The sequence below is a fragment of the Columba livia genome, chromosome 1 (genome assembly GCF_036013475.1).
Source record: "Columba livia isolate bColLiv1 breed racing homer chromosome 1, bColLiv1.pat.W.v2, whole genome shotgun sequence".
Lineage (NCBI taxonomy): Eukaryota > Metazoa > Chordata > Aves > Columbiformes > Columbidae > Columba > Columba livia.
Window position 1 is genome coordinate 21,585,121 of NC_088602.1, and position 22,702 is coordinate 21,607,822.

Consider the following 22,702-nt stretch of genomic DNA (forward strand, 5'->3'; position numbering starts at 1 on the left):
ATGAAGTAATCTCCATAAGGAAAGGAGAAAACAAACAGAACTACATGCATATTGAAGAATAATGGCCAAAATTAATACAGATTTTACTTACCCTGATATTGTGCCATGTCCTTTGACCATAGAGTTTCTGTTCCATACTGAGTTTCATCATACAAAAACCTAACCTCTGTGGCACCAGCATCCTCTGCATTCTGTATCAGTTCCTGAGACAGGGAAAAAAAAGAAAGTATAATGCAGTAATGTTGTACAGATTCTAGCAATGGATTTCCAACTTAAACAGTAGAAAATAATAAAGCAATTGTCTCAGGTGTAATTGTTTTCCTGCTTTCCAACCAAAATAATTTTATCTGGTTTACCTCAATGAAAACAGAAATAATTACAAAATGAATATTCAGATAAATACTATAGAAGTGATTTGAATTTGGAGCTCCAATACCATACATAATCAGTAGTTATAGTTTAGAAATAAGCTACTAAACTGTTACTACTATAAATATATTATCCCAAATCAGAGTTGTACAACTCTCAAAACAGTGCAAAATGGCAGAAGAAAAATTTAACGTTAAGCCCACAAAACAGCCTTAAGACAACTGAGGCAACAAGGCATAAAAAGGTAATACACAGCACTCTGCTTTACATCAGCTCGATTACATTTAAGTTAACATTTCACAGTATGAACCAGTTGTTCAAGAGCCAAAGTGCCCATTCCCAGCACCCTTTCAGCAAAGGTCTACAGAACAGTTCTGAACAGTAACTCTGTAAATCATGAACCAAGAGAGATCACCAGTTGAATGAAGCCCATAGACTGGGAAGAGGATTATGTTAAACAGAATTAGTAGTGGTAAGAGCTATGGAAAACTCTAGGAACTAAAATGACAATAAACTAGCCCTGTAAATAGTATCATTAAGAAAATACGGCTATCCAGTCCCATTGATATAAATAGCACTATACACTGCAGACATGCAAGCATGATTAAAAATACATTCACAAAATGCTCTGTTTACATTGAATCAAGGTGTACCAGGGCTCCAAAGATGCACACCTATACATACGTATATACACACACACCTGTGTGTGCTTGTGGGAGTATATTTAAGTTCGACACAAGAAAGTATCTCAGCTGAATTCAAAAGCTATGTAGGTACATCACAACACATCCAATGTATTCATACAACATAAATTTCATTCAATTATGCACAAAAATAAAAGACTTGCTAGCAAGATGAACCTTTACTTTAAAAATACATCAAATAGTAGCAGTTATTTCAGACTAGGCTGCATTCTAATCTACTGTTGACAGTAAAATAAGCTCATTGTTATCTAATATCTGGTTTCAAAACTATAACCCCTCAATTTTTCACTTTGTAACAGTATGTTCCGTCTATAAAGCACATCACACAACTAACCAAAATACATTTATATTGTTACTTCTACATAATTTTGAAGCAAGATGAGATAGCAAGAAATATACCCACAGTTCAGCATACATAATACATTTTAAAGGATCTCCATGAAGTACTTAATTACAAAAAATATGCAACTCTTCTTCTAAAATAATTAGAATAATCATTCAAGAAAAGATAGCCAAAGCCTCTAGAAACATTAAATAATAGGTACAGAAACCACCATGTAGTGAGAGACTTGCATTCATGCTGTGGCACACGGAGCATCTGGTACATTCAGCTGTAACAGCATTGTAGTTGAAGACTCCAAACAGTGAAATTCATTTTAACAGATCAGCAAAATTCCTGACAGTAACCCCTCCCTAAAAGTCTCTTAACTCTAAATTATAAATAATGAAAACAAGAATATTTTTACTTTTCAATGTACCTATCTGATTTCTAAAGATGTTATCTTATTTCTTCACATTGGAATGAAAAATTGGATTTAAGTTGTTACAAAAGCCTGAACCCTTCATGATTCAAACACATCTTAGAGATTTAACTAGTACTGGGAAACAGTAAAAATGTAAGCACCCATCCTATGAATGGACACTGCTCAGAACACATCCAGGAAGCAGCTTGCCAAAACAATTGAAGTTATGCTTATCTTAAGCATTCACACTAAAAATAATCAACTTCTAGTTCCACAGTTGCAAATAAGCTCTTCCAAGATATAGCAGGAACTCTCATCATCTGTCACCATTTGTATGGGTGTGTTTTATATATACAAATAGATATACACTTATATCTGTACCAAACCCCATTAGTTAGAGCCTAGTGTTCCCACACATTAAGGAAATGAATCTCCTAACATCCACGTGGTGAAGCATTCTGGATGAGAAGTTTAATATCCAACTATGAACTAACCACCCCAGATGCTCTTCCAAAAAATCAAATTGGCACTTCCAGATGTTATCATAGGAAGCTATGATAAACAAAACAAATCATCTTCTACAGATACCTGTCTTTCCCCTTGCAGGACCTGACGAATTTAAGATGATCTGTATTGTTTCAGATCAGAGAATCATAGAACAGTTTGTGTTGGAAGCGACCTTCAAAGATAATCTTATCCAACCCCCCCTCTCTCTCTGGGCAGAGACATCTTTTGCTAGACCAGGTCACTCAAAGCCCCATAAAACCTGGCCCTGAACACTTCCAATGATGGGGTATCCACAACTTCTCTGGGCAACTTGTTCCTGTGTCTCACTGCCCTCATTGTAAAAATATTTTTCCCTTATGTCCAATCTAAACCTACCCTCTTTCAGCTGAAAACCACTGCCCCTTGTCCTGTCACTACAGGCCTTGGTATAAAGCCTCTCTCCATCTTTTTTATAGGCCACTTCGTATGCTGAAAGGCCGCAATAAGGTGTCCCCAGAGCCTTCTCTTCTCCAGGCTGAACAACCTCCACTCTCTCAGCCTTTATTCACAGGAGATGTGCTCCAGCCATGTGTAAAGGTGGGGTGAACAGCAGTCTACCAGTGTACCATTCTATTTACCAAAAAAATTTTAGTGCTTAAATCAAGGTCGTCACTTCCATTGTCAGGCTTGTACACATAACATTCAAATGTGGAGCATCACAACATAACATGCACTACTGTTGCATAATTTGAAGTCTCCTGGATCCATGATAAAACACCATAAAGAACACCAACCTCAGTTCAGAAAATCCTGTGACATTCTTTTGTTATAAGAACCAATATCTAAACTAAAAATGTTTTTCAGGCCACATAAAACTGATGGGTTTGTTATTCTTATCACTCTAGAGCAAGTCTCTCAAAAGCTACTCAAAGATTCTAATTTAAAAAGTGTTCTTAGTCTAATGATAAAACTTTGTGACACTGTCATAGTTCACTGGGGAAAATATATTTAGCTACCAATAATCTCTCCAGCAAAATCTTGTATTAAAGCCTTCATTTTATCCCAATCTTATCCTAGGATAACCTCTCCCAAAAGTTTGTATGTATTATCATGTGGGTTTACCATAGCTTGTAGAAGAGATGAATAATAAAGTAACAAGCAAAATAAACATTTTAGATAGCTTGCTTACAGAAAGTACCGCACAAAGCCTGACTTAATTATAACATCTGCATTTTATCTCTGTTTTTTTATAAATTACAATGGCATCTGTGACAAGAAAACTCAGAGAAGATAAACACACACAAAATAAAACGCCACCCAATTCAATTTGCATTGTCCACAGAAATGGAAACATGTCTCTCCTGCACTAATATGAATATCTAATGAGATATGACAACCGCAAGGTTTGCTGGAAAGTGTTAAACTAATGGTATTATGTAAGGCATACGAAAGGACTGCTAAAAATACCATTTGTTGTATACCTTAAGAATCTGTCCTCCTTCTGGGTATCTTCTTAAAATATCCTTAAGAAAATCAACAAGTGGTGGAGTTGTTTGTCCAAAACGACCTAAAAAAACAACCAAAAATTAATTATGATACTATGCATTTAGTTCCAGGTTAAAAAAATACTCCCTGAACAATTACTGTGACTTTAGAGATTTTTTTTTTTTAATTAACTCAAGGGCTGATATTGTACAACTTTGCTATTTCCAAAATCGACTGCAAAAACACTACATTATAAACATTTTTATTAAAAATAAAATAGCAGTCTTGATGTTAATGTCAGCATACTATTTCATATCTGGATGAAAAAAATTTGGGGGCTAAGTCTTTGCATTTGTTATATCTCAGCTCCAACTACTGGAGGTTAAATATAGCAACTTGTAAAGGACTACTACTTTTTAAGTAGCAGGACAGCATTCTAGGGCAGCAGCGGCTGTAATGTTTTTGTAGCCAGTGACAATCCCTCCTGACAGCTACAGAGAGGCACAGTACAGTTTGGCTCCACTGGATACCTCCTCTTTTGGCACATGGTGATGCTGGGCCTGGTGCTGGCTTTGGTGTTCCCTGGGCTCAGCACAGGAGGGAAGAGTCTCAGAAAGGTACTACCAAGCATTATGAAGTTCTGCTCTAAGAGAAAGAGTCTATCACAGAATAAAAGGATTCAATTCAAACTCCAGTCTGAGACTGAAGAGCAGCTCCCTAAATCCAAACCTCTAAAACGTGCTTCAAATATTAATGATGCAATCCCCACAAAGAAAACTGACTCTACTGGTGCTGCATCACTTCCCTTTAAAGTTATTCATACCTCCCCTTCTGCATACATGTGTTTATGAACTATAGATTCAAACACACATACATTATATGTATTATAGAATAAAACAAACAAAAACCCCCTCCACAGAATCCTCAGCAATGTAGAAAAAATGAAACAGATACGAGAGGTCTATTTGCTGAGAAAACACCCAAGATCTTTTCTTTCCAAAATTTTCTTATCACTCTTTATTTAAAGTAGCTTAATAGTATCAATTAAAAAAAAAAAAATGACAACTCACAGCTGGAAGTGTGGAAAGTATTTATAAGTTCTCCTATTATTTTTACATTACACAGAAGTATATGTAAGTCAACATGCAAGCTTCCAAAATAAGGTGAGCTGATGAATAGTAAGAAAGTTTTGGTGTTTCTTTTCTTAGGAGAAATTCTCTAAAATCAAGAAACCAATCTTCTCTAAGTCCGAATTGGGCAGGCAGGAGGAAGTGTTTGAACAACACATTTCACTATGGAAACTACAACACATTTCACTATGGGAACCACAAAACCAGACAACTAACTTTTAAGTGATAGCACTTAAGATAGACATTATTGTAACTCTTTACATCTAATAGCATAGCTGTCCTATGTATGTCACAAAAATTACTTTATCATGAGATCATGACTTACTGCACCCTATCAAAGGCTGAACTGATTTTTGTTAAGTGTTAGAGCTTGTCATATTTCACACAAAACTTCTGCCACACATCTGAAGGAGAAACCTTTTCCACAGTAAGTACAGTTAAGCATTGGAACTGCAGCCCAGAGAGCCTGTGCAGTCTCCATTCCTGGAGGCTTTCCAAACTGGACCAGACCAAGCCCTGAGGACCCTGGTCTGACCTCAGAGCTGACCCTGCTTGGTGCTGAAGTCTGGAATAGAGACCTCCTGTTGTCCCTTCTAGCATGAATTATTCTGCGATCTTATGAAAAGATCATGCATTATGTGACAGACACCAGCAATGAATGAACACAGAGGTGACATGGGTGATCTTCAGATTAATTCTGCAAATAGCGTGCTTGGCTCTGCTGACCATGCACTTCCTGCAGTTAGAAATACAGGGCCTTCCTTGATTTATCTGCTGTAAGGAAAAATCTCAGAACTGACAGACTCCAGAAGAAACACAAAAGGCTGGTGGTACTAAAGCCTTTAGAGGTTTTACATTGACTTACATCAGAGCTGTGGGCCAGAAAAAGTTAAGTGCTTTACCTAAACATGGACTGCTTAGAGTGATATCCCTAAGAAAATCCCACAGTCAAATACTCCACTCATAGGCATGAAAAACAGCAACATTTTTTCTTTCCCATTAAAGATTTCTTAGCACTACTACACTATCTTATCCATATACTTGCACAGCAAAAAGCGGCTCACGATAGAAAAAAACCTTTGTTTAGTCTAGCACAGCTTACGTACAGCAAAAAATTATCAGATCATACAGTCAAGAATGGAAGAAAAATGTTTGATCCATAGAACCGTGAGGTCCATTTCCATAGATGTTTTCTAACCATTGCACATTCTAGAGAATGTGAACATTAATTTCTGGCTAATATACAAACACTTATTTACTCTCTGTCACTAGAAAACCACCAGGCAGTGCATTCATGACTTACATAGGCTAAAAAACACCAGCATTTTGTGGTATCAAATAACATATCTGCATGAAAAGAAGGGTCTCTTTCTTCAGCCTACCATCTCATTAGCATTTCTTTCATTCCCTTATAATAAATTTATCATTAAAAGAATATTAGCATTAGCAAACAAGTAACACAATCATTGCAGATTTTAATCAGAGCACTTCTGAAGATATTCAGGTATCATAATCTAATCCAGGATATCATACAGATATATCAGCAATTTTTGTAATAAAAATGTAACTAAACATACAGAATTAAAATAAAAACAAACAAAAAATCAGAAGAAATCAAAATATTTTTATTAATGCTATAGTTTTCTACATAGTGGTTACTGAAAAGATACCCTTTCAGTATCTGAATTGCTTATAAGTACTTCACTTATTTTATCTGAGACAAGGCAGCTATTAATACTACTGCGAGGCAAGTTTCATTAGTGGCAAAGGAAAACAATATTCTAATTTGTACATATGAAATCACAAAGAAAAAAAGCACCAAGGCACTTAAAAGGAGAAGTTTGATTTTCCTGGAGCAAAATGAAAAGAACAAGTAAAATGATACCTAAGATCTGCGAGAAAATTGTTTCCAATTTAAAGAGAAGAATCGTTTCAATTAACTCCAGACTACACTACAAAATGCTTTGATAAACAGAGACAAGTATTTTTCCTACCTCCTCCTTTTAACCCTTTTGACTGAAGATTCAGAAAAACTTGATTTTGAGACTTCTGAAGATCCACAATCCTAATACCATCAGATAACTGTAATAAAAAATAAGATAGATCTTGATCAGAACATTCTGCAGCATAGTTTACTGTAGCTTCATTTCCTATATATATTTTCTATTAAGTTTGGTTTTATCTGGAAGTACACAAATACTCTGAAACATTCAGTACTCAGTTTGAGCAGCACTTTCATTTGTCCATGTCTAGGTTTGTCTCCCTTGCCTATTGATAGTCCTCAGAGGAAGTATCAGTTTGTCAGTTACAGGACCAAAAGAAACCAGCCACAAAAAAATCAGGTGGAAAAAATGCCTGTAGAAGCATACCAAGAGCAAGGCATGACCGCCTGTTTTCACATTTGAATAGTTCTATGTTCTGGGAACTTCTGGAAGCATATGACTAAAGCAGATATTGTTCTAAGGCGCACGTACATTAAAAAAAATAAAGATACACAGGAAGTATGTGGTCTATGTACTCCAAAAAAGTACATAGGGGTGTGCAATTTCATAGGAGTTTTAAAACAAGTAGTATCAGCTCAAAGCAGCTAACAATATAGAACGCGTAGAGACAAAACTATGTCACAGAAACACCTCTGAAAACTTTGACAGCCTCATCTCCCCACTACCTCTCCATGCAGATCTACGGACTTCACCAGGAAGACCACAGAGAAACTGGGGAAACTAAGCAATAAATTCCCTAACAGGAAAAGCTATTCAGTAATCATAGCACATTATGGTTTTGTTGCAATTCTAGTTTCATATTATATGTGTGTCCCAGTCATATATGATGTGATGCTAAAACAGTCAGGTACAATGTGATGTGATACCGCATACCACAAAAACAAATGTAGAATTAGAAGTTGTGCTGTGCTAATTAGAAACTTAACCAATCCAAACTAGCTTCCACTTATAGTAAACTATATTAAAAATTTATTGTGTTAAATTATATTGTTTTATTAGTCTCCGTTTATAACAAAGTTCAGGATTACTTCCTCACTTCAACAGGTAAAAACAGATCACTAGAGAGAAACTGGTGCTTGCACAGATGTTGATGCTTAGAATCTAACTACATTCAATAAGCAAAAGACTGTCCTAGTCCACAGTATGTAGTCATAATTTTAAAACATTAATAAGAAAAAAGTCATATTCCCTTTTACTTAATCAAGTTTTAAATAGTACTTACAACAACAGTGTGTTTATTTTAAGTTCCTACAGAAATGTTACTCTTAAGACTATCTTGTCTCAAGATGTAACATAGCTTAAAGTGAGTATACCACCCACTCCGGACTCATTAAAATTAAAAAGAATCCACAGAACGCTGTAATCCATCATCAAGTATTAAAGGGATACAATACCTGAGTTTTCTCAGGTAGGATTCTTGTAGCAAAACACTGGCAGAAAGTAGGAGAATCAATAGATTCAAATTAATAATCCAACATTTGAACTATGAGAGAACAATATACTGGATTTTACTTAATATCTGTAAATTGCATGCAGTAGCTTTAATGGAAAAACATTTACTGATGATGATTTTGTTACCTCAGTAAATTAAAAAATAATTTGATCATTCAAAAGTTTATAAAATATTTTCAAAATTAATATGGTACAAATATTACCATATGTATCTTAGTTTAATCTTTAAAAAAAAAAAAATCAGAATAGCTGTTACAGTCTGCTTACTGACTGTTCCCTGCCAAAACATAGTTTTCTGTGCCAGAGTGCTGTTCTGATCTTTGCTTTCAGATGAATTTTAGAAAGTGACGTACAGATCTCGTTCTTCCCAAAACAGGTAGGCCTGGAGAGAACAAATTCAAGGACACACCAAACCAGGCAAGAAAATAAAAGATAAACTATGTGGACGGTTTGTTTGAAAACCTGAGCACTCAAAGATTACTTGTGTCCCCCATCTAAGTTCTTGAGCAATACAACTACTAACATTTAGTTCTTTCCTAGCATAATAGAATGGTTTGGGTTGGATCTTTAAAGATTACCTAGTCCAAGCCCCCTGCCATGGACAGGGACACCTTGCACTAGACGATGTTGCTCAAAGCCCCATCCAGCCTGGCCTTGAACACTTGCACGGATGGAACATCCACAGCTTCTCTGGGCAGCCTGTTACAGAGTTTCACCACCTTCATGATAAAAGTATCCAAACTAAACTTACCCTCTTTCAGTTTAAAACCATTGCCCCTTATCCCGTCACTAGAGGCCTTAATTTATAATCTCTCTCCTTTCTTATAAACCCCCTTTATATATTGAAAGGCCACAAAACCGTTTCCCTTTACACATTTGCAAGTCCTCTCGCCCTATTTAACCCTAATTTTCAACCTCCTTTCCTTTTCTTGCCTCTACTCATCCCATCCCACCAACATCTCCAGGTTCCCATTTCCCAAAAGTGTGTCTAGAAGAATGCCAAGCAGTACCGAAACAGTAACCCCAGGCTGACGCCTTCAATAGAACAAGGTCATTCATTTGACTCTGCCTCCTGCATCCAGACCTCAATTTTTTACATGTAAGAGCTTCCTGTCATGGTGATGTCAACTCTGCTGTTGAAGCTGGTGAGCAGGTAGAAAATCAACTAAAGATCAAAAGGAAGACAGAACAAGCACATAAGCACTCTCACGTGAATCTTCTGATGACCCCCAAGAGAAATAAGGATAAAGCACATGGATTATGTCAGAAAAAGACACATAAACTCAAATTATTAAAGCTGGCACGGTCGACTACAAGGGAAGGTTAGCTGCTTGTCCAAACGACCTCCTTCCTCTGCAATACAGGCTCACACCTGAGGTCACACACACCAGAGCACCCGGCAGGATGCAAACGGCAGCCGGTGGGGACTTCCAGCACCACGGCGGTGTGGGAGGCCACCAGCTGAGCGGAGGTGTCCCCGCTGCCCCTCCTTACCTCTCTTCCGCGGTGCCACAGCCGCTGCTCGGCGCAGGGGAAGCCACCTTCTGCCTCGATCCGCGCCTTCACGTCCCGCACCGCCGCGGAAGGCGGCAGCTCGAAGGTCCTGCAGCCCAGGCAGTCATGGAGGACGGTCACCCGGGCCAGCCTGCGACAAAACGAGACACCAGCTGAGGAGAGACACGCAGCGCCCTGTCCTGCCGCCTGTTCGCCCTCCCCCTCGGGCATCCGGGAGGCCCGAGGCGGGTACCGGAGCACGCGCGGGTACCGGGATGGGCGGGCGGGCGCCTGCCCGCTCTCCGCGGGGAAAGAGCCGCCCGGCCTGCGAGCCCAGCCGAGCCTGCGAGCCCAGCCGCTCCCGCAGCGCCGCACGCCCGCAGCCTCCCGCCCCATCCCATCCCGCCGGCACTCACATGCCCGCCGCGGCACACAAAGAACCGTTAGCCGCTACCGCTGCGGCCGCCGCCGCTCCCCACATGGGGAAGGGGTGGGGCTGCGCACGGCGAAAGGGAGGGGCCGGCCCCGAGGGCTGCGCCGCGGAGGAAGAGGAAACGGTGAGCGAAGGGAGAGGCAGCCGTGAAAGCAGAGGCAGCGGCTGACAGATGCCCCTGGTTCGGTCTCTCAGCGGGTCCCCGCAGCGGATGGCGGCCCGGCCCGTCCGCCGCCCTCGGCTCTGCCTCTGCGCTGGGAGACCCTGCAGACGGAGTGTCCCGGCTCCGCGGAGCTGCGGGCGGCTTCCTGCGGCCCAGTTCGTGGGACTCGTCGCTCCCGCTGCCTGCCGGAGCTCTCGGCGGAGCGAGCCGGGGCTCCGCGGGCGGGAGAGGAGGTGGCTTGGCTTGGCCGGCGGTGCGTGTGTGGCGTGGGGCTGCCGGAGCCGTGACTAACGCTGGGATCCAGAGGCGTTACCGCAGCCACATTCCTCCTGCAGCCGGGCAGGCCGGCGCTGACACTGCACGTAGTTCTCGGCATTCAGGCACCACCGCATGGGGCACGCGAAGTTACACCTGGTAAACCTTTTGTTTTTCAAGTATGCAGAACACAGAAGGAAACCTAATTTTTCTGCTCTTTTGTCTGTCATTTGATTGATCATGAATATTTATTTATTTATTTAATATTTATTCAGGCTACGAAGATGGTTAAGGGCCTAGAGCACCTTTCCTATGAAGAGAGACTGAGAGAGCTGGGTCTGTTCAGCCTGGAGAAGAGAAGCCTGAGAGGGGATCTCATCAGTGTTTATAAATATCTCAAGGGTGGGTGTCAAGAGGATGGGACCAGACTCCTTTCAGTGGTGCCCAATGATAGGATGAGGGGCAATGGGCACAGACTGAAGCACAGAAGGTTCTGTCTGAGTGCGAGGAAAAACTACTTTGAGAGTGCCAGAGCACTGGCACAGGCTGCCCCAGAGAGGATGTGGAGTTTCCTTCTCTGGAGACGTTCAGAACCTGCCTGGACACATTCCTGTGCAATCTGCTCTGGGTGAACCTGCTTTAGCAGGTGGGTTGGACTAGATGATCTCCAGAGGTCCCTTCTAACCCCAACCATTCTGTGATTCTGTCTTCTACTTTGGCTCATAAGGTGTATGGTATGTCCTCATGCCATTCAAGACTTGTGGAAAGTGTGCTCTCTCCTGAAAACAGCTTTAATCTATCTGTGATCTCAATGAGCTAAGGCAACCTTGAGAAACAGGAACCTCCAAGCTTCGTTGTGTGTAAAGTTCTGCACCTGGGACCATGGGTTGTGCATCAGTGATGGGCTGAATAAAAGCCCTGCTTCAAAGGAATTGGGGGATACCAGGCTGATGATGAGTCAACAATGTGCTCTCTCCAGAAAAAGGATGACCAGCATATCAAGGGTAGTGAACCTCTGCTCAGTGCTGATGAGGCTGGATCTAGAATATTGTGACCAGAATGTGATGTTATGCACTTTCTCAGTTCCAGATCCCAGCAGATAACTACTAACGTGGTCAGGCACCCAAGTATGTGACTTACAAGAAGAAGATGGGAGGAGCTGGGCTTGTTTAAACTGATGAATAGGAAACTAAGGTGTAATATAGTAACAACTCACAACTACCTTAAGAGCAGTTACAAAGGCAATGGAACTGAACTCTTCTTAGTAGTGCAAGACTAGCACGGGTCAGTGGCAACAAAGTGCAGCTTGGGAGTTTCACACTGGACAATAGGAAAAAACCTGTCACTGAGAGAGTAGCACAGTACTGGCATGGGTTGTCCAGCAGCACTCTTTGTATGGGATTTTCAAGACTTAGCCATGACTGACCTGATCCAGTATTGGTGATCCTTCTGCTTTGAGCAAGAAGATGGACTACAGACCTCCAGCCAACAATTCCATTTAATTCAAACAGGTCCTCAGTTCCAGTGCATAACTAAACTATTTGACTTCACTCAGTGTCAGGGAGTTAAAACTGCCACTTGGCAGCAACAGACAGCAGAGTTTCTGTGGAGGTGGGAAAAGACAAAATGTACCTGTTCGCAGAAAGTGTATCAAGCTAGGAAGAAATGAGCCACTAAAATGGAAGGAAGCTTAAAACTCATCAAGGTCAGGTTGATCAGGATCCAGCATAATATCTACTGTCTACAGAATCTGAGCTTTGCCAGAGCTGCAACATCTTATTTCATTAATCAGCAATATTTGTATATTGAATACTACAGGATTATAAGAAAATGTTAGAAATTTTGTAGGTCTGATCCTGCCTTCACCAGAAATAATATAAAAACTGTTTTATCTTAAACAAGACGGATATAACTGTTTGCTTTACTTTAGGGCTTCCTTCAATTTTGCACCATTTCATTTTTTTTAACTTCGCATATTGTTACATTCCCTTCAGAGTTTATCATCATGGATTTTTTCATACTATGTCCAAGTGAATGAGAAGGCTGCTTTCCAGTCTTTAATGTGGGTTTTTTGGTGGTTGGTTGTTTGGTTTGGGGTCTTTTGTGTCTTGATACCAAGGGAATATACTACCTGCAGAAGGGTGTGGGAGGAGGGGTACAAGTGTGGATGACTGGACCAGATGGAATGGGTGAAACCTGATGCAGACTGATCCCTATCAGGTACTAAAACAGTCTCCAGACCAGTTTAACCTCCAAGCCACACTGGCAAAATCAAGTTCTTCTTTGCCAGCTGAGATCACAGGAGTGATTTAGCATTTACTGAAGCATTCATAGTTGTTTGAGTGGGACCCTGGTGAGAAACAGCCATCTCACCTAACAGCCACCTCTCTATACAGAACATCTCAAATGGTGGGACATTCAGGGGCCTAAACAATTGTGCTGTCAATGATTGGCTCAAGTTCATCAAGCCCTGTCACATCACATGACAAGGCAATACTCCCAAATTATGTACTGTGGTGATTTATCATTAATATTGGAGGAAAAAACTCTGGGTACCACAGCTTCTCTCTAGTATGTGACCTCTGCTGTAGAGGTGGAGGAGTTGGGAGGAACCAGTGATAAAGAACTGGAACTGTGCAATGTTCTGGACAAAAGAGTTGGACTCCTGAGCTCCTGAAAATTAGCCATACCTGTTCCACTTATAAATCTGATCCTCCAGTTACAAGGGAGACTGTTTTTTTCATACTGGCAGGAATGAATGTCCCATTGCTATTTACTATGGGGCATCTTTCATTTGTCTCTCTTTTATCATGCATTGTCTATTCTGTTTTCCCCTTTTAATAATTCCTGCCTTTGGGTTGTTTTTTTCCCTGCCCATCCAGATAGATGAAAGATGCTCATCCTCTTAATACCTCTGTATTAATAGAGCAAGCATGGCTAGGGCATGTCTTCCAATGCAGCCCTTTGATCAGCCGCAGTGTTTAATTGTTGGCATGCTTCTTGGCACAGTTCGTCCCATAACCACCACCAGTCTTCAGGACAATGATCAGGCATGGTTCATAAACCAGGCACAACTCCCCACAGGCAAAATGGACAAGGACATTTTGTTTGAGTGTTTTAGACGTGAGCTGTGCCTTTACCCTTCAAGCTCTGGCCCCTTCCAGGGGGCAACATCCCATTTTAGTTATTGGCTTGATGTTGCAGTTGATGATAATAAGCAAGACTCGCACTGATTTCAGTGATGCTAAAGTTGCAAATTACCGATTTCATGGCATAGCCTCCTAACAAGAGGAGGCACTGATTTAAGTAACAAAGATGAGTAAAGTGAACACTGCTGGGGAAAAACAAGCTCTTCTCAAACTCTACAAACAAACGGACACAAAAAAGCAGAAGTATTCCAAGTACAGTTTCAGTAGAAGCCTATTTGCAGAAAGGTAATTGGAATTTAAAGCCACTCCTACAGCATTAATTATAATGCTGATTTCTATCAGCAACATTCTGGCCACTTATCTGGCAAGGAATGTAGAATATAAATCCCCTTTTTATTACAAAGTGATTTATACATATCCTCTTATCCCTTGTCTTTTTCACAGCTTACTACAGTGACCTTTGTAAACCTTATTTTTTTTCCTGATATCTAAATAAAAATGTACTAGAAAAGTGATTATATAGATATTACTGTCTGAACAAAAAGGAGTACAGCTTCCAGTCTGCAGATTTTCATAACAAAAAACAATTTTTTCTTTTAATTTTTAATCTTGCTTATGCCTTTAGAAAACAGAACTACAGAAGCTGTGTAATCCTAGTGAAGTTAAATATATCACATATATATTTGTATGTGAACTACTCTAATATTAATGATTGTACATGACAATGTAAAACATTCCATCTGACCTGACTAGGTGAGAGTTTTGTAGCCATGGCAGTTAGAAAAAAGCATCTTTTAAATCTAAAATGATTGGGATTGGGACTAAGTTCAGAATTTTTAAATACTACATATAGAAATTCCTATGATATAATTTTTATAACTATTTTTCCAAGCAGAACAGCATTTAGATTTAAAAATATATATGGAAAATTTTCCCGTGGCTATAAACAAGTGTTCAGAATGAGGTCATATAACCTCTACAAGAAGGGATGTGCAATTAAAAATAAAAAATGAAAGAGTCTCTGCAACATTAAACTATTTTTATAAAATGAAATGAAAGCCATTTTCATAGTTACATTTTCTTGAAAACAGAAAATTCTGTTTTGTGGGATGACCTCATATTTCCAGTAATTTAAAGTAAATGTGTAGTAGCAAAAAGAGGTGGATGTGAGTCCCTTATCACTGTGCTTAGAAAGGTGGAATGGAGTCTGCAAGAGGAGCGGTGTGATAAGAAACAAGCGTTACTAGGTCAGTAACGTGGGAGGAAACACACTTCAGTGCAGCACAGAACAGCCTGCAGAGCTGGCAGCCCAGCAGCAGTGGCTCAACAACCACCGCTAGACATGAGACAGGGCACACCGAACATGAAATCAAAACTTGCTGTGACACAGCAAGCACTTACCTTCATTCTTAATTCCTTAAGAGTTTCTAGTAGATGTTTTTAACACTACGTGGTATATATTTCACATTAGCTGGAGACCAGGGGTTGAATTGGTTTGTCGTCACTGGCAGGAGCTTGCTTTATCCTTGCTTGCTAATGCCTTTTCAAGAAGTTTGAGAATAAATCTGCCATTTGCTGATGACACGTGCTACTCATTGAAAAGCCACCCCTTACTGAGAGGTTTCTATTTTATTTGAATAGCTCCAGTAACAGAAAACAAGTATTTTTTCTTAAATCACTGAAGTGGCTATAGTCCTGTCTAATGTAAATGACAAAAAAAAGAAAACCTTCTGGCCTATGAAGCATTTGATTAAAACAAAATTCCTAGTTTTGCCCTAAAACCTGTTACACAATGTAATTTGCTGAAACTATTTTATTATAGATTGGTGCAGTGAGTTTAAATCAATTCTCATACTCTGCACTCCTCATGTGAAACCATTTTAGGCAGCTTCAAAGCAAACTATCTGTAGGACCATGACTTAGTCAAATATTAAAGAACTGAAGGAAAGTATTATCTTATTCCTTTTGCAAGCTGATGTGTTTCTAAATGTCAAATATCAAAAGAACAGGATACTTTCTAAATACTACTAAAAATAAAGAAAATATTTAAAGGCACAGAGGCCAGGACCATCCATTTATTTCCACGTAATGATTTTGATCTCTCAGTTATTTGCTTTACTGTTCAAACCAGTTATTCAATGGCACTAAGCAAATGCTAATGGGAAGTACTTAAAAGACCCATAAAATTGTTTCAGTTTATTCTGTGCAAAACAAGGCACAAATAAATGATAAAATTTAAAAATCTTCTCAAATGCAGAAAACTGCCTCTTAGATCTACCTCTAGGTAAAGATTATTTTAAATTAAGTCCTCAAAGTGAGGATCTAACCTTACTTTCAACTATAGGACAGTAAACATTTCTCTAGAAATGTGAATTTCTAAGAATCACAGGGTTTTCTATTCCAGATAGTACAAACAACAAAATACCAGTACAAAATACATGGCATTTAAATTTGTGCAAACGATTAAACCAGAATAGTGATAAAAATAAACTCTTCAACTGCTCTTTAGAGAATTGCATTAGGAGGGACTTCAATGTTGCAAGAGCTGCTGTTGGCATACATTTTTAATAAGCAATATGTGAAATTACTGTTGGTGTTTTCTTGCAGCCATTGGTGCCAATACAAGGGCCACATTTAGAACACCCGCTTTAACCTTGAAACATCAAAAAAGCAGAGGCTAAATTTGAAAATTGATTTCAGTGCCTAATGTAGCTTCCTAAATACCATAATGAATCCAGGACTAGGGGTTTGCCTCCATTGAGGACACGCAGTAATCAGCTTATCAGAGGTATTTTTTCCATACAACCTAAAGACATTTTTCTTATTTTCATTCTAGAGTACTTAACAAAGCTATAATCTTTCTACATAAGTGAGGAAAATCCACTCAATAACTAAAATGAGATCAGCGGCACCAGATTCTTCATGCATTAATCACTTTAAGAAGTATTTCTTCATCCCTATTGCTTCTAAATACTGCATCTCATCATGCTTCAAAGCTTCATAATATTTTCTAGTCATCAGTGAACAGAGTCCTATGTATTTGGAAAAAACTAGAATATCAAAGAGAAGAAAATTCAAGATATGCAATTTTCTTAAATTATTAAAAGCCACAACTTCAAGCACCTCTGCAAGTATCTGTACATCAGGTAGCGGATGATACCGAGAAATTTCCTTTCAGATAATGCTAGCTTTTTACCACTTCTGTATCAGTTTTATCTCCTTCATAACAGGGTTTCATACAGAAACACACGCAACAATTTATCCTTCAAACAACAGAAGGATGGGTGACACGGAGGAAGAAACATGAGCCATATGTAAGGCCTAGTGAGAGGAAGGGAGAAAAGGGGGAAGAATGGACGCAGGACATTCTTTTCTGGAAAAACCAAGAAGGGACAAGGATTCCTGGGTTACATGACAACTCCAGTCACACGAGTATAATAGCTGCAAGTGAATACTGCTCCAAACACTAGCTCGTACACAAGAGTTGCAGAATTGTTCATTGGGAATCAGAGGCTATGTTTCCCTGCCCTGTCCTTCACAAGGTAGCATGGGGTAAGACATCAAGTACCTCCAGCCTCCTACACCCCAACTGCATTTCACTCTTCTTTCCAATTTACTAGTGGAACTCCTTCCACAATTGCCTCTTGCCCTGGTTCAGATGGTGTCATGGTTTAACCTCAGCTGGCAACTAAGCCCCACAGAGCCACTCACTCACTCCCCACCGCTGGGATGGGAGACAGAATCAGAAGAGTAAAAGTGAGAAAACTCATGGGCTGAGATAAAGACAGTTTAATAGGTAAAGCAAAAGCTGCGTGAGCAAGCAAAGTGGAACAAGGAATTCATTCACTGCTTCCTATGGGCAGGCAGGTGTTCAGCCATCTCCAGGACTGCAGGGCTCTATCGCGTGCAACTGTTATTTGGGAAGACAAATGCCATAACTCTGAACATCCCCCCCTCCCTTTTTCCCCCCAACTGTATATGCTGAGCATGACATCATATGGTGTGTTGGTCAGTTGGAGTCAGCTGTCCCAGCTATGTCCCGTCCCAACTTCTTGTGCACGCCCAGCTCACTTGCTGGTGGGTGGTATGAGGAGCAGAAAAGGCCCTGACCCTGTGTAAGGCTGCTCAGCAGTAGCTAAAACATCCCTGTGTTATCAACAATGCTTTCAGAACAAATCCCAAACATAGTCCTGCAGTAGCTATTATGGAAAAAAAAAACACTCTGTCCCAGCCCAAACCAGCATAGGTGGTATTATCCAATTTATGAAATTCCTACTACTTGGATTGTTCAAGGTAATTTGGCTCATTTAGACAGAGTTCAGGGTGCTTTTAGAAATGGTATTGTTGATTTTTACATCTCTGTCAGTGTGACAGAACATATATGGTGTGCTGCTTGGCATACCTCTGTATATTTGGACACAAGAGAAGCAGAAAATGTAGAAGTCAAGGGAGTTTTCTACAAAGGTTAAGGAAAGTGAGATTGGGACTTGGACACCTATAGAGGCTACAGAGCAGATTTTTAAATGTACAATAGATTGTATGCTTATTTATTATGCATACATATTCATATTTACACATACACACTCATGGAAAGAGTTGATTAGGTACAATACGGCCATCATTATAATTTATGTAAAATCTCTATTGAAATATGGGTGTGACTTAAGTGGAAAATTAACTAAGCCTGTGTTAGCTTCTCTTCAGTTAGCCTGCTTGTGCCTATCTTGAACAGAAGCAGCCACACTGCAGAAAAGGAAAACTGCAGCAATAAATCGTTTCCCAGTCAGCGATGTCTGGATTAGCAGCTGATGGGTTGTGCTAACTAAAGCTGTAGTGTGACTGTACTGCCTCCCTCCCGCCATGGACCATTTTAAAGCACTTCAGTACCTAAAGATTTTTGTAGATGTATAGTAGCTAGATTAATGGCAGCTTGTGCTTAACACAAACTAACATGCAAGCTAAACCTGTCTACAGCATAATCAATGAAGCCTTTCTGGAGAAGCTCATTTTAATTAGCTAAAAAAGTTTTGTTGTTTTTCGAAGCGTTTGCATTACATCTGCATGTTTATGGAAAGAGTACTGAGGATGGGAATTTAAGGGAATTGCACACCTATTACCATTCATTAACTTAATAGTACCAAATATATATAATGAAGGGAAAAGTTTTAAAACTTCAAAACCTGGACAGGAAATTGGTACTTTAGCTACTGTTTTTTGTATATATTGCATAAACTCCATGGAGCTCCAGCTGGGAGCACAGTACCTGTTATTATATACAGCATGCAAAAAAACCTAAAAAGCATGAAAGCTTGGCCCTGCCCCAAAAAGCATCTATGTGCTGTGGACTAAAGACATGCTGGAAGAAGGGCATACATCAAAATATGAGAAGCAGACTAACTTGATATGACATCTCAAGGGTCTGCTAAAACTGATATGTTTGCTTCAAGGTAGGTATCTAAAGTCCTAATTTTGCACAGATTTGAAAACTGACATGACTACTGTGAAAAATAACTAGGTATGATATCATTATTAAAGCTGAAGTTCAGGTAAAATACTTCACCAAGATATTTGAGATCTGTAATTTTTTGTCATTGACTGATACTGGAATAAAAAATTTCCACTGGGGATCTTGAAATATCACTACATAGTCTAGTAGATACTCACTTTAAATGAGAGTTACATAAAAAATATAAACTTCATGAAAACAAATGAGCAGAAATCACTATATAACTGACATAACAGGATATTTGTCATTTATGATCTAGGTGGAACAAAGCCCATCATTTAATAGTATCAAAAAATGTCAATATTGAAATATAGAATTTTAAATTGTTGGCAGCATGAGTAATACTCACTGCAAGAAGTCTGCTTTGAGCAGAACAGATTGAGACATTCACGTGTAAAGGTCAGTTATGTGTCAGGTCAAGTCTGTTTGCCTCTCCCACCTCTGAAACCTGATTTTTTTCAGTCCCACCTCTGTCTGATGCAGTCTCCAGCCTGAATATTGGCCCTGCATCTTAATCTAGGACAATCCATACTTGCCATCTCTGGTCCCTGACAGTTCTGTAGTTCCATCTCTGGTCCAATTTTAGTCCTTCGTGCCAACCAAGCTGAACATCAGACTAGGTCTTCACAAGAGACCTTCATGTCTTACTGGATAATAGAAGAACTTGCTGCATGAATAATTTGCACAATGTCTAAACCTCAGAGATTTCTAAATGTACAAAATTTGCATCAGAAGGGCCTAGTTAATTGCTCTAGAAGAAAAAGAGAGAGATTCAAACCCCCACATTTTCCATCCTGCAGTCAACTTGTAATAAAAATACATTACTTTCTTGAATTTTCACAAAATTATCCAGGAAGCCAGTGGAACAGACTTGAAACAATAGTCAGCTGTTGCCAACAAAGACTTTCTAACACAATGCAAAGCCCACGTTCTTCACACACAGGCAAAAGCAGAGCCTGTATATTATAGGGTTACATGTCAATGGGGGTTCTGCAGATTGCAAGGTTCTGTGTGGAAGCTCTTGTCTTTTACAGGCCCACTGACAGCAAATAAGAACATTTCTAATTACAACTTCATATTCAAAGAAGCATTTATCTCGTAAGATTTGTTTATACACTGTTCACCCAAGGGTCTAGCTTTGCTTTTTAACTGTTAGCAAGATTATACAGTAAAACAGTATATTGAATTCAAAGTTAGGCAAGTACAGAAATAAAACTTTCCTTTTTCATTTTTTTCAAAAAATACTATAGTGAATGTAATCTGTACATGTAAATTGAAAGTTAGACTCTGAATCCATTACTCATAGGAATGATGAATTTTTTCAAGAGGCTCTGATTAATTTCACTGAGACAATTAGTAAGTAAATGCAGGAGAACCTGACATCTATATGATTTTGTAAAGTAAGAAAGTAATTTCACCTTTAAAAGTAGTAATTATTTTTACAAACACTTGGTCTTTAACTTACTGACCGTGGGGAACTGAGCATGAACATATCAGCCTAACTGAAAATTCTTTCAGGATTTAATTTTTTTTACCTGTTCTTATCCTCGATCTCCATTGTCTCTTTTTCTTTGATATCTTCCTGATAGGAACATGAAGCAGATATTTGATTTATAAATTAGCAAATAATTTTTAAACCTTCATTGCTTGGTGGCTCATCGTCTCTTCAGTGGATGCTAGAAAACCCAAGCATATGAAACACAACTCAGTGTTCACTGCATCCCTGAACTCCCAAAGATGTCTGTTAAGATGTCTGTGTGCATCACCATCTGTTACTTCTCCAGTTTTCTTTTAGAGCCACTTGCTTAATTGTTCACAGAAGTTCCCTCTCTTATTATCAGGAACAGACTTAATAGGACAGGTCTCAGAAAGCCAGAAGGTCTTCTTTACTTCTTTAACTGAATTCAGGCTATGTTCTTGTGCAATTGTTTTATATTAATCTTCAGGAGAAGGAAGGGAATTCTGGAAGCTGCTGTTTCTGCTTTGTCTTCCTTTTTTTCTGGCAGCAGGCACAGTTGGAAGAGCAGTTGTGAGGGCTAAAGTCTGACTTGTCTTCTCCCTCACACCTGCTAGAAGCAACTTCTTAACATCAGCTCAGGAGTTCTGGAAGAAGAGACACAAGAGAAAAGGAGTGGGTTGTTAATACAAAACAGAATTGAACTGAAGGGTATGGAAAAGTAATTTCCTCTGAAGGCATAGTTGCAGTTACTAGTATTAAGTGAGTCACGATACTAATTATAAACTGCCTCTGTGTTACAGTACTTGTAAGCACATGGAGAACTGAAAAAGAGCAGTGAGGTTTCCTGCTTCTCCTCCAGTACAATATAGTACAATCAGTACAATAACTATCACATGAAGCTGTTAAGTATGCTGAATAAATGGGCAATTTTTAATTTTCTTCCTTTGCATCAGTTTCTGCTAAACAAAACCAACCAAACAAACAAACAAAAGGCTCTAGAATATACTTTACAGCCTTGACATGAAATTATGCCATCAAAGAAAATGGGCTGGGCAGAACATATATGGAGAAGTATTTTGCCAATCTATTCAAATAGCTCGCAGCTAGGGGAAGAGATTAACTAGCTTGCAATGACTTTCCATAGGGAGGATTCAAACTCTTCCCAGCTCATCTCCATTCCCAGCTGTATAGGTCAGCATCTACCCTATGCTGCACATACCTTCAGGAACTATTTCCTTCAAGTTGACACACAGAAATTTTGTAGCACCAGAATAATAGATAAGTGAGGTAAAGCATGTGCTGTCAAGCAGTAGAAAACGTTTCATTCAATATACGTTTTAAGTTATTACCCAAGGAAAATATGTTTGAGAGAGCTGGGAGGGTGACAGGGGTATTTCATTATTGTTCTGCATCTGGCAAATGTAAATCCTTCTCTGAGCCTCTGACAGTGTTGGCAAGTCTTTTCATAATGTGCAGTTGCATATGTCCCTCTTCAAACAGCAATACAGAGACATTCTTTCCTGACCCAGAAAGGGAAACTATAGCTAAACTGCAAAAGGTGAACTAGTTTACTATCTAAGTATGGTATTGAAATACAAATGATATGAAAGAATGGAGGCCAGAATTTGTGGCTTTCATATTTTTTTTTAATACTTAGGAATTTACCTACTCAGTAAATGAAATATCGAAGTATGTAGACTGAAATGAATTCTGAATGCATGTTTACCATGAAAAGCATAATGGAGAATGTAACTTAGCATGATGTGTTACTAAATGGCTTCAATATAAATTTTTCATTCTACAGATGCTGAGATGTGTATCTAGCATGTAACCCAAAGACAAGTTCCTCACTTAAGTCATACTTAAGTAAC

At 39.3% G+C, this 22,702-nt stretch overlaps 1 protein-coding gene and 1 long non-coding RNA gene across 4 annotated transcripts in view; one reads left to right on the forward strand and one right to left on the reverse strand.

Annotated features, from left to right (window-relative positions):
• The window catches only part of SACS (sacsin molecular chaperone), a 63,506-nt gene that overhangs the window by 23,142 nt on the left and 17,662 nt on the right, over positions 1 to 22,702 (reverse strand). For 2 of the 3 annotated variants that reach the window (XM_065050025.1, XM_065050030.1), the window contains 5 exons: positions 20,908 to 21,475; positions 9,867 to 10,017; positions 6,912 to 6,999; positions 3,784 to 3,869; positions 92 to 203 (listed from right to left, as the gene is read on the reverse strand). In XM_065050025.1, the coding sequence (XP_064906097.1) occupies positions 92 to 203; positions 3,784 to 3,869; positions 6,912 to 6,999; positions 9,867 to 10,017; positions 20,908 to 20,930 (460 nt within the window). In that variant the 5' untranslated portion in view covers positions 20,931 to 21,475. Of the gene's footprint in view, positions 1 to 91; positions 204 to 3,783; positions 3,870 to 6,911; positions 7,000 to 9,866; positions 10,018 to 10,282; positions 10,407 to 20,907; positions 21,476 to 22,702 lie in introns of those variants that run through there. The other variant, XM_065050014.1, reaches the window with a different exon arrangement.
• LOC135578320 (uncharacterized) lies at positions 10,673 to 14,381 on the forward strand. Its single transcript, XR_010469819.1, has 2 exons — positions 10,673 to 10,876; positions 10,993 to 14,381. It is a non-coding gene; the product is annotated as an uncharacterized LOC135578320 (long non-coding RNA).